General features: G+C 35.7%; 1 protein-coding gene across 1 annotated transcript; it reads right to left on the reverse strand.

Moving 5' to 3' along the window:
• Window positions 1-1561: 1561 nt before the first annotated feature.
• Window positions 1562-3878, reverse strand: LOC116179259 (glutamate receptor ionotropic, delta-2-like). The gene is made up of 8 exons (XM_031499004.1): window positions 3797-3878; window positions 3282-3753; window positions 3064-3239; window positions 2520-3016; window positions 2278-2434; window positions 2050-2167; window positions 1807-1997; window positions 1562-1745 (listed from the first exon to the last, which is right to left on the reverse strand). Exons 1-8 carry the CDS (start codon window positions 3849-3851, stop codon window positions 1708-1710), a joined length of 1704 nt encoding a protein of 567 aa, XP_031354864.1. The 5' UTR covers window positions 3852-3878; the 3' UTR covers window positions 1562-1707.
• Between the last annotated feature and the right edge of the window lie 8932 nt (window positions 3879-12810).

Here is a 12810-nt window from a genome sequence, read left to right on the forward strand (position 1 = left end):
ATTCCATTAGCATTACAGTAAAATTAAAGGTCTGAATCTTAAAAAAAAACTTACGTTATATTTGATTTTGGTTTGTACGTTGTTAAAGAAATCAAGCTGTTTTGTGTTGCATGCGTTTTACCATTGAGAATACCACTAGAATTGGATTTGTTAGAATAGAATAAATCATTCTTTCATTTCATTTAAAGTCGGTTCATTTAAATTTCAATAAAGAGTAATTCCCATTTAGTGGGTCCATTTATGATTATACATGGTGTTACATGAGGTGCTTCCACTCTTTCACAACCCACCCTCTCCTTACATCTGCTTGAAAGCCCACCCCGTCTTATACAAGAGTCTTTTACGCCTCCTTTCCGTTTTGTGCACGTCTCCTCTACGCCTTATTCACGTCCCTTGCGTCATATTTACCTCGCGCCCTTTTTTTACGATCACACGTTCTTAGGGGCTTTCTTTATCTACATCTCCTTTATTTACGCTTACTTTCAAGCATTCCTCACCGTTGCTTTCCGCTTCATTAATTATCCTCCTACGTCTTGCTCTAAACTCCTCTCACGTTATCCAAACGGATCTTCCACGTTTTTTGACATCTATTTTAAGTTTACTACACACCCCCTTACTATTCCTTCGCGTCTACTATTACGTCACACCTCCCTCAGGTCTTTTGCGCATCTTATGCTTTTAAGCCTTCTTCACGCATGTCTCCTTCACCTCTCCATCACGTACGCCTTCTTCGAGCGTTTTTTACTTGTCCACAAAGGCTGAAAGGTTCCATCCTGTATATACACCTTACGATGATCCACGCATTTTTGAAGGCTGACAATTTCGCGTTTTTTAATAAGAAGGGGAAAGCTGCCTGCGTGGTCTAGAGCACCAAGCCACCGACGTTGGCTACGTAACGACATCTTTATTTTACGAAAGCGTCGTGCAGTTTAATTTGTTGTTATTTTTGTATTATTTAATGCAGGTAGTAATGTTTGCATTTCTTTATCATATTATATTCGTGTTTTGTATGCATCAATTTATATTTATTATAATTTTCCATCTTTGGTAACGAAGTTATCGAATTGTTTGATGTGTGTACTTACTTGCGGTTTGTAAACTAACATTTTCTCTGTTATGAGGCGGTTACGGGGTTGCCAAACAACTGTAACCAGATTAGTTACGACACCTAATGCCGGAACTGACCTCGACTCTCAACTATAGGCTTGAATTCCCTGGACGAAGTGAAGGTGCAAGTGCTTGCACCCCAACCAGTTCTTTGTTGGGCTTTCAACCTGTTTTTATAGCATGTTTTGTGTATGTGTGTGTTAAATCATGTTCTATTATCATCATCATTCTCTTCCGATACATGGCAATCGTCTTCTTTTTTTGGAAATCTTACCTTAAGACATTTGTGGCCGTTGAAGTATTTGAAGCAAACACCAAAAACCACAAAAACTGTCAACCGAGGCAGTAGCTCTTTCTGTCGAAACACGTTTGGTGTAATACAGTGACATTTTTGTTCATTAAGCATTAAATCGTTGAGTGAAGAAATTCCTTCACTATATTAAAACAAAACTCAGCCAGTGTAATATCTCATTGCAAAAATTTACAGTATCCTTGTCTTCTTGTCATTTGGTGTAGGTTGTCTTCTTTGAAGCACTATCTAAGTACTGGGACAGATAAGGGAGTGTTACTCGTATCTGTGGTACTAGTAAACTAAATCCTCTAATGAGCATCGTTATTAATCATTTTGCGTTGTCTCCCTAGAATATACAAGAAATATGCAATATGTAGGTAACTCTACAATTAAAGTCTTTTACTTACATAATATAACCTCAAACGAGAATATTGAAAGTGATATAATCACTCCAATTAAGAGAATTGCATGAGCCAAATAACAGTCGATAATGCCAACGCTCACAAAATTACTCGCCTTGTTGGTACAAATTGGCTTTTTTGTGTACATGAGTGAGACTGCCCTCATCTGCAATCCGCTTTCGTGAATTTTGCGTAAGCTGAAATCAAGGAGCTTAGTGACATTACTTAGCACTTAAAAATTCACGTTACCCTATTTGAATTAGTTTTTTATACGGGGTGTTTTTTTGAATTACCAGGCACGGATCCGGCACGTGAAGAAACGATATCTCTGTCAAGCCACATTTTTCGTATTCTTTAAATGTTTGCACTATAAATAGAGATACGTGTAAATAAATTATAGCGTGTTTGAGTGGGCCAAAAAAGTACTACCAGGACTTTCTGAGTAAATGAAGGGTTGCAATTTGAATGATTACGTACAGACGAATTGATAACCAACTCCAGTTTCCATATGAAACGCGAAATGGCCCTTTCGAATCTTCTCGACGCCGTCTCTAATTGGAAAATAGCGAGGAGTCTGCCCTGGTGGTGCTACTTTTTGTCGATATAAAGCTTTAGAAACTGGTTCTATTGCGTTCTGTAATAATTAATTGCGGCACACATCAATTATACGTGTTGCGATTTGCATTTGTGAAAGTGATTCTATTGTGTAAAATGCTTACAGGAAAATAAAATCGATTGAATACAGTGTCATCCACGCCGACTGACAAGCGTGAATTTAAAAGGTCGTTCAACGATCGTATATTGTTGGAGGACGATTGCAACAAGGCCACTATGTTTGCCGAGTAAGCCGTATAAAGGAACATCAAACTGACAAACATTGAAATTGTAACTATTCTTCCGGATGCATTCGACGGTGTGAAGGAAGATCCCTGCTGACACACTGCACCAAATGCCAAAAGTGTAACATCGAACCAAACTGCTGTTTTCAGTTTTTGTTTGGTGCAACTCCACTTAAGAGCCACAGATAATGTTATTACTATGCCTAAAACAAGGAGAAGCAGAGATAGCCAAACGGTCCAATTAAATGGTAGTGCGTAGACGTTAGCGGTGTATGACAACTTCGGCTGCCTAAATACAAACATTGATTTCGTAGGTATTGTCATTCCAACATAATCGACGATTGGTACGCGGTCACTTCTCAAAAACGAAACTGAGCCTGCAAACAGCAGAACTGCAATGCAGCTTAATTGAACCAGAACTCACCACCAATCACTGCTTCACCTCGGTGAAGTTCGCCGATCATCCCATTCCAGTCTGACTTTTCATTCTTATACCCCCACGTGTTTTGGACGGAATACTTCAAGGTGACATTCAAAATTTCACCCAAGTGCACCACTAATGCGTAGCTCACCTTCGAAGCAGTGTCTACATGTCGCTCTCTACGAGACTGTACACAACTTGATTTATAAGTGAATGATTACCTTTGATCCGTTAAATGCAACAGTGAATCATTCTCCGTCATTACTAAACTAGTTTTTAACGTTATTTTATTCAGGTTGGGCCGGGAACGTTTTGAGGTAATTGTAAGTCCATCTTTAGCGTCCCAATACCCCAAACGTTCCTGTACCATTTCCAAGTTCGGTTCTAGTTTATATAGTTTGGTCAGTGAGTAATTATTTGTACTCGTACGTTGGGCCAAAACGAGGTCACTGTCGACCATGATATTCAATTTATAAACTGTTAGGTCAGTAGTATACGTGTCAGTGCTTATCAACAGCCAACGGAGAGGAAGAGAAAACAGCTTCGGATTGACCTGCGTTAGTAATATGCGTGAATGGTTACAGTTCAAGTCGATCAAGAGCAGAATTGGAGATGGGGGGAGTTCCACCAACGCTACGTGAAAGCTGGAAGGTACCCCATCTTCTGATAAAGTTTTCCATAACCGCACAGAATCTGAAAGTATCACTTAGAGGCACTATTTCAGTGTTGAACTCACCAAAAGTGTTACACAGACTGCCGCTAATTGGTAGTGGTTGGTCGAAACTGTTCATATAATCTCGAATAAAGCTCGAAGGCACTTGGGCCGAATTTGTAAAATACGCAGTGAGTACAATAACGATTACGTACCACATAGTTGAGCTTGTAATAAGGTTTTGTGGTCCAATTTCATATGCAAACGATTTTGAGTGCATATAGGTATACGTAGAAAATAACTGCGCAATTACGGTACAATTTTCGAGACATTGAAATTGCTTTGTAAACTGTTGCAAGATGGTCGTGATCTGAACAAACAACGCATCACACGAATCAAAACCAATCTAAAATATGAATATTCGTAATCGATTTTAGTGTACTGCAGACTTCAAATTTGCTATAATCACAGAAATTAATCACCTAAGAGCTATGTTATACGAGTCTCTAATTAAATTACTATGGTGGAAGGCAAGTATCCACAGGCATTCAGCATATGACGTTCACAATTTGAAGGTAAATGGTTTATTTGTTAAATACCGACTCAATCATAAATTAACTTCTGATTTTGATATAATGTTAACAGAGATGTTATACCCAGTACGTCCACGCTTAGGAAGATGATTATTGAAACTTATGCTGCATTCTAATATATGGATTTATAGCGCGGAGAATGGAGGCGTCCTTCAGGATAATCGAATGGAACTTCAATTCACACGTGAAATAAATCTTCAGTACGAATAGACAACTCTGACATGAAAACTCTATCTGGGTAGCACAAAGTATTCGAATAAACACACAATTAATTTATGTATTCCGAAACAATTAAAAGAAAATCCCCGAAATAAAGAAAAGCTTACAAAGCCTATTTGGACATAATACCCCGCACGCATGCGGTCGATAATTAAAATAAAAAAATCCTACATTACTGACAGTTTTTAAAAATAATAATACAAATAATCTGGTGGTAAAAGGTTTGCGATATTCAGGCGCACTTATCAAAGACACAAAAACACTCACTGACAGCTTCAGGAAACTTTGCCTTTAATAAACTGAGTTCAATGACCCGAATTGGCTTGATATGAATCATATGAAAAAATCGGTAGCTACTCGGACGGTAGAAACTTTTAACTAAGCGGACAACTGCTTTGTTTACTCGCAACCGAACTAACTTTTTCTGAATACGGACAAACCGTTTTAAAAACTTTCCACAAACTTTTATTTGAGGGAACACCACTTCGACTATAAAATAATCTCCTGCAGAATTTTCAAATCGCCGCCAATCGCAATCAGACTTCATAACGCCAGCTTCGAAGGAACACTTACGCCGAAAATATCGCGCAATTTTTCGAAATACCTACCTTATCTCTTAACAACGATAAAAAGACGTCCGTTAATTAATTTCGCCTGATAAGATTCCTTATTGCAAATGACCCGACAAATCCTTTTGTAACGTCGGTACGCAAACTTGACCAGAAGACTCTAACTCAAAGTCCCTTATCTAAATTGAGTAAATTACAAAAGCGATAAAATTTAAGCAAGAACCAATTCTGTGTGTATTCGTTGATAAACCCCCACTTAATAAATTGGAATATTCTCATTATACAGGGTATTCCGCCATTATTTTTGGTGTTTAAACCGAAAAACTTCTACGTGACGTTGTTTTCACAACACTATATACAGAATTCAGCAAGATTATTGACTCGCATCATTTTAGAATTGAGCTAATGGAATTTTAAGGGCCGTGCACTATGAGTGAAACAATTTGATAGTTTATTTTGCATATTTTTCGAGAGTAAGTACAGAAGAGCTTGATTATTAATCGGATAATTTATTAAGGGCCCTCAGATCCTTTATAGTTATATATTGTTGTCCGTCCGTCTGTCCATGTGCGCTATAACTCTTTTTAAAAGTGACCGATCGTGTTGAAATTTGGCGAACGGATATTTTGGTAGGACGCTATTGATTTTCATGAAGCTAGCTCAACAGGAACAAAAGTTATAGCACTTCAAAAGAATCGGGAACATGAAAAACTGTGGACTCAATATAATAGAAATCAACATATTTCATTCCTTAGGTCAGATTCGATTTTCTCTAGATTATTCCCAATGACTCTTAAATGTGGATTCACTCTTCTCTGTGGTCTAGGTCAAAAGTTTTAGAGCAAAATCCACCTAAAATTAGTCTTTACACAGGAGTTTACACCGCATGTATTTTGATTTGATCAAAGCATGTCAAGATCATTATTCATGCAACAAGATCGTTGGGAAAAAGACTAAGAGCATTATCTCAATGACCAAGCCATGAATTTGATGCATTCTTGTTCGCTATATTGTAACGATTTATTTTCTCCATTGCAAAGCATTATTATTGTTTACGGTTTATCACTTTTTGAAAGAATTTAACAACGCAATTTTGCCGCGCATACGGCTAGTGCTTTGACTAGTGCGTGTCGATTTTCATTTTCCTATTCTTCATATGCCGTAACAAATGCATTTCGTTTAAACAAACAGCTAAAAGTCTGAGTTAGAACGCATGGAATTTTAATTGCCATCTTCCATATACTTTGATCTCTGGCGATTGGATTCCTAATTTTAGGATTCCGAAGTAATTAATGGACGGATTTCACCTGTATATTCCTAATGAGGATCTATTTTGCGTTCTTCCTTTCTTATCGTAAGCACCGTCATTTGCATTTCGTGTATTGAGTGTATTGTATTCTTGAGGTTCGGCTGTAATTTGTCATACTGTCATACAGTTCAAGTTACGTACGATTTCCTATGTAAGCAAAAATTCCAAAGGTGACTCGACAGCAACTCATTTTTGATCGCATAGTAGTAGAAAATAATTAAGAAGAGTGTGATTCCTCAGTAAACGACGTAATGAAATCAACTTCAGAACTCAAAATACCTATGTGGCATTGGAAGTCTACATCCCCCATTAAATATTACGATGATTCTTGATTGCGGCAAAAATGGTTACTTTACTGAACTGATGTCTCCGACCAGCATTTAGAAAAGGATAGGATACTTATATGGTTTCTTTATTTTTCTAGTTCTTCTTATACAGTGGTGTTCGCGGTTCCGGTAATGACGACAGATTTCATGAGAAGGCCATCGAAAAAGTTGACCGTCTGAATAAATATATTAATGGAGTAAATCAACAGAGCAGTACGATGAACCAATAAACCGCCGTAGTCATTAGAGCACTCATTAAATCCGTTAATTTCAATCGTACTTGAATAACTAGTATAGGATCGGCACTTGTTCGCAACAAAACTGCCATTGAAAAAACTCATTCGGTCAAAACAGTTGGTAGTTGAAAAATACTTCCTCCCTTTGATTAAGTCTATATTCATAGCTTCTTCCTGTCCATTAAACAGTACCACAAATTGTAATAAATATCACAAACGTGCAAGTGTGCTGTACAAAAGTCGCAATCGTGACCACTTGTACTTGAAACTACCTATATCATATGGTTAGTATTAAATTGTAGATGAAGAACTACTTATTGTCGCTTATCTTGATGTGTATGCCTATTAACACACCTGGTAATATGTTAATCAATGATGTAATTCAAATTGTTCATTTCCGTGCTAGTGCAGATACTTTGAAGGCGATCGATTTTCATTTTTACGATTTTAGACATATTTAACGTAGTGAAGGTGAGAAGTAGGAACCGAAAAAGTTGATAAAAAAGTAAAGGTGTCAATTACAAAAGCGATGAATGACCTTAAACAGTTTTTTGAGGGTGACACAATTTCTTGGTACTTAGGTAGCGAAATTATAAGTAAAGAAATTATAACTGACCACCGTCTCTCGTGGACAGGTTCGCTATTCATTTGAATAAACATCATGTTTTACACAATGTAAAATTAATAATCCTTGATCGAACGTTTTGTAGCATAATCGTCCTCTAATTACATACAAAACCTTGTGAGATGTACAGTGAACGTTTAAATGGTATATTGGATGATTGCTTAATGTAATCTTACTATATGATTATCAGCGATGAAGCGGTTTTTTACGAAGACCTTTTAACTTCTGCAATTTATAACAACTTCGTCAATTTTGAACTCTAATTGTTCAGTTAAATTATTACAATTTGCAATTGCAATTAACAATTATCATTCTCATATTGCAACTCAAGTTTTGATTCTCACGCAGGAATTCGCTTCAGCACTTATGCTTCCTGCTTATTCTGCCCACGATTTCTTTTTCTACGCATTTGTCTCCTGATGGCCATTCTGAATTTTATGAGGTTTTCAATGGTCGGATATTTTCTAAATATCATAATAGATGGGTTACTATCGATGCCATTTGCTTTTAAAAGGAAAAGAAGTTCCAATTAGCCGCTTCTGTTGGTCACCATTTAGAGATTATTTCTTGTATTTGATGTTTATTATTAATTAAAATTATTATTATTAAGGAAATCTTAATAAGTTTCCCAAATTAATATAAAACCAATGGGGTGGGAAGATATGGTTAAATCTTCTCATAACTAAAAATGAGGACAAAATACAAATATCACATTAACTACCATAGTTTATAAACTAAATTACTAAAACAATATCACATTTTCGAAATTAGAATATGGCAGTTAATCATTCAGGTATGGTTTATTTTTTTGATCAAAACAACTGTAATTTTCGTACTTCCTGACACCACCACGTCATCCTTTACTTTACGCTGTTTTTGTCTTGCCTTTTTTCATTTTTTTCCTTTGACAAACAGAATGTGTTCTGAAATGCGTTTCATTAAACGTTTCATTAAAAGTCAGTTTGGAATAATGGCGTTCAGTTTTACTGAAGCACAAAAGCGAAGTATGGTAGAAATTTATCTGAGAAATCATGTAAAAGATCTTTGTGTTACGAATGGACAATTTAATTCACCTAGAGGCAATATTTTATCCCTTATGAATGGCACTGGACTTACTGGGATTGATTCTCAGACAGTGTTCGGCCGATATTGCTAATAGTTGTTTTAATTGCTACTTGAACGTTGAAGATCTGAAAAAACAACTTTTAAGGAATAACAGACTGTATATTAACGAGCTCCTAAGCGAGTTCATTATTTTGGACTCTCGGTCCGTCCGTCCGTCTGTGCACATGATACCTATGTTGATAATTCTAGAATTGTTTCGAGTTATCCAATTCTGTTTTGATTAAAATGTTCAGTGACCCAGCAGCTCATTTGCTATATTTGTTACAAGTTTACTCAGTATTGATCAACTTTAATTTAAAATAATCAAATAAATACAAAAATGTGAAACCATCTTGTCACATTTAAAAATTCATCGACATGAATTTTTTAATCGTCGTCAGAGAAAAAATAAACGTTCATTTCTTTGTGAAGTCCAAAAATCAGAATACACTTCTGCGCTCGCGATACAGAGCCAACTTCACACACTTTAACAATAAGAATACTTTCCTTAAGCTATAGGTGGTAGTATTACGATGACTTCGAAGAAGTTTATAATATTTTAACAAATATTAATGAAAGAAAGTGGCATAAAAATAAGAGGAGAAAAAAGGTAGCAAAAGAGGCAATGAAGAATTGGATATTCCACTTATATTCCTTGTTCAAAGAACTAAGTAATGGTTTAACGGGGTGGAAGAGAGGAACTAATGAATTACGATGAAAAACAAAGTAAATAACCAAGAAAGAGGAAGAACAAAACAAGAAAAGCAAAATGAGAAAAAAATATAATTGAACGAAAATTGTAAAAAAATTATGGAATGTGATAGAACACAAAATTGTTTAAAGCAAGTTAAAAATGACCTTTAAAATGGTAATTTTGTTGAAAAAACCCTGACACATGTCTGAATTTGCTTTTTAGGACTTCTTTCATTTTAAATTCTTTATCACTACATTTTTTGTGTGTTAATTTAGTCTCATTTACACAAAAAATCGTAATGTATGTAGGTAAGCCTTTCTACAAGTACGCAGAATGGGGACATATATTGTTCATTTTTCCCTCACGTATAGACTTACAAGATATTTTCTTCATCGGCCACCATAAATTGTTAATTTGCATAATTACACAAAGTACGTAATTAATTCTGTGTACTTGTCATAAACAATGTGCATAGTCATTCTTACCAACTAGACATTAGTTAAACTCTTATTTCTATTAACCTGGCGGGCATTTGTGCAAGTCACCAACAAACCACAGTTACAATTTGAACAATTTAATTATTGTCCTTCACGCATGCTGCAAACTGCGTGGTACCGTACTCGGGAGGTTGATTCAATATTTACAGCCTATTTCAATTACCATTCCCCCTAACGCTTCATTATTTCATTGAATGATTGATTTTTAAGCTAATTTGCAAGTTCCGATATAAATATTCAGGGAAGCGCAAATTGTTTTCGAATTCATTAATAAAATTATTGTAGGTATCTATCCAATCGAGAAGTTGAGAACCCTGGGGATTTGTTAGTCAATTAATTGAATTAATTCCTCGAATTTTTACCATTCATTTTTTTCACTTCGAAGTGTCTCAAACTATTAACTCAATTCCGGGCGATTTCATTAAAAACAGTCGAAACCCTTGGCAGATTTTAATTTAAGTTCTTTCATTAGCTTGTATATCCAATCCAACTCCTTAGAATTCATGAAGTTTAATGCTGAAAATTGTTACAGTTCAAGGTATTAGTGTAGCGTAGTTTATCATCTTTGAATGTGCAATTTGATGGTAATTCAATTACAAAATAAAACAGCCAAATTACGCAACGTATCAAGCTTATAACATGTACGTAATTCGTACACTTGATCAAATTCAAGTATTGCGGTTTGTAGTAAAACTGAACCGTACTATATTCCTTATTTTCTAATACCTAGGAAAAATTAATGAAAATGCCCTTCATAATTCACAGCGGATTCCATAAAGGACGCCCCATGTACATTTTTATTATGCCATGGTCGTTTTCCCTTTTCTCAAAAGATCTATTTCCCTATATATACGAACTTTTTCGTCTATAGGTACGTGTTATCACTTTTACAGTTTCCGGGTTAAGGTGTTAAAATGTGCTCTTTCCCAAAAAGCATTGTTATTGTGTCACATTAACAGTTTATGTAGGGTCTACTCGAATTTAAATTATAGACATGCGGAAAAGTTTTAGAGAAAAGGGATTATCCACAATGTAATGTCCTTTGCTGTCGCTTTGCCGTTATATCATTTGGGGAACTCGATTGTTACTGTTAATTTTCCCAAACAGAACAGAAGCTTTCAAAGTGCACACTATTATCAATTATGTATTTTAGCGCATTTTCCAGAAGGAAAATGAACGCTATTGTCCGCACATTGTCCGTGTATTCGTCTGTACCACTACTAGTCCTCCAGTTTAAGCTTTTTAGCGCATTTCCACAAAAATAAAAAAAAATGCGCTATTGTGGCCACTTTGTCCGTCCGTCCGGCTGTCCGTCCGTCCGCTCGTTTTGCGACGCTACTAGTTCTTTATCTTAAGAGCTATTGTTCTACTTTTTTCGCTATTTGGTTCGTTATGGTGTCGAGTCTTGTACCAAGAAAGGAATTTTTTCTGTACCGCTTACAAAAAAAGTTATTGTAAAAAAAACAAAAAACCGTTTTTTACATGTTCCATAATTTTACACTTTTGCCGTTATTAACGATCCTAGAGATCGTTTATAATTTTGCATTGCTATCTGTCGTCTGCCTGTTGGTCTGTCCGTCTGTTCCTTTGTCTGTCTGTCCATCTATCTGTCCGTGCGAACGATAACTTTGTTTAGAAATGTTCGATCACTTTTACATCTCCGTTAGTTATGAACTGAATTGCATGAAATTCAATATGGGCATAGCTTTAGCCATATAATACGCAATGCCAAAACTTGAATCGAATCGATTCAAAATTCACAGTGCCCTTTTCGCATCTCGACCATTTATAAACCGAATTGCAAAATTTTTTACTTATAAAAGCTTTTGAATGAAATTTGATACATAGGCACTTGAAATAAAGGAAAATCAACTGCCAATTTCAAAATTTGGTTTTGCGCATGCGCAGTGCCAACTTTTTTATTTATGGAAGAATTTAAACGAAATTGGATACATAGGCACTTGGGATAAAGGAAAATCAAACGCCAATTTCAAAATTTGGTTTTGCGCATGCGCAGTGCCAACTGTTTTATTTATGGAAGAATTTAAATGAAATTTGATACATAGGCACTTGGAATAAAGGAATGCACGCATGCGCAGTGCCAACTTTTTTATCTATGGAAGCATTTAAGTGAAATTTGATATTTAGGCGCTTGGAACAAAGGAAAATCTAACATTAGTTTCAAAATTTAGGTTTGCGCATGTGCAGTTCCAACTTTCTTATTTAAAAAAGCATTGAAATGAAATTCTTCTCATAAACTGACATTGAAGTAGCACGACAAAAATGGATTGCCCATGTGCAACGCTATCTTTCATATTTGTGGCCGGATTTTTACGATTTTAACTGAAGTTGCATCTTACAAATGGGAAATGAATGCAAGTGGAAATGCGCTTTATGTAAATCGTTTACGATTACTTTTTAACTTGTTTATTGTGGTTTCTTTCTTATACGGCGTAGTACAGCACAGAGACCAGAACGGCAAAAGTTTATTTGGATTGGTCACTTCCTTCCCGAGTCGTTATTCGTGCGGAGAAAATGTGCTTTCGTCGGTCGCGAGTGATCACATTTTTAACTTGCTTATTTTTGTCTCCCTTAAAAAGATCACACTTATTATTTACCATACGTAATCAAATATTCCAGAGAATCAACTACAACGGCATATAAACCGCAACGAGATTATAAGCAACAAACATACGCGAAAGCTCGAAATATATTAATGTAATGTATTTCATGACGTAATAAATAAATGTTAATTGGCTGAACTGTCTATGTTTGGTATGTCTTGGGGCGAATTTTGGTAGTTCGCACGCAATCGGTGAGCTTTTAACATTAAACGGCGTGATTAGTTAAATTAAATTTAATTAAAAGTATAAAGAAACTATATATTCACAATTAAATTAAGTATAAATCACTTCCAACTCAAACG

This window comes from Photinus pyralis, unplaced genomic scaffold, assembly GCF_008802855.1.
Source record: "Photinus pyralis isolate 1611_PpyrPB1 unplaced genomic scaffold, Ppyr1.3 Ppyr1.4_LG8, whole genome shotgun sequence".
NCBI lineage: Eukaryota > Metazoa > Arthropoda > Insecta > Coleoptera > Lampyridae > Photinus > Photinus pyralis.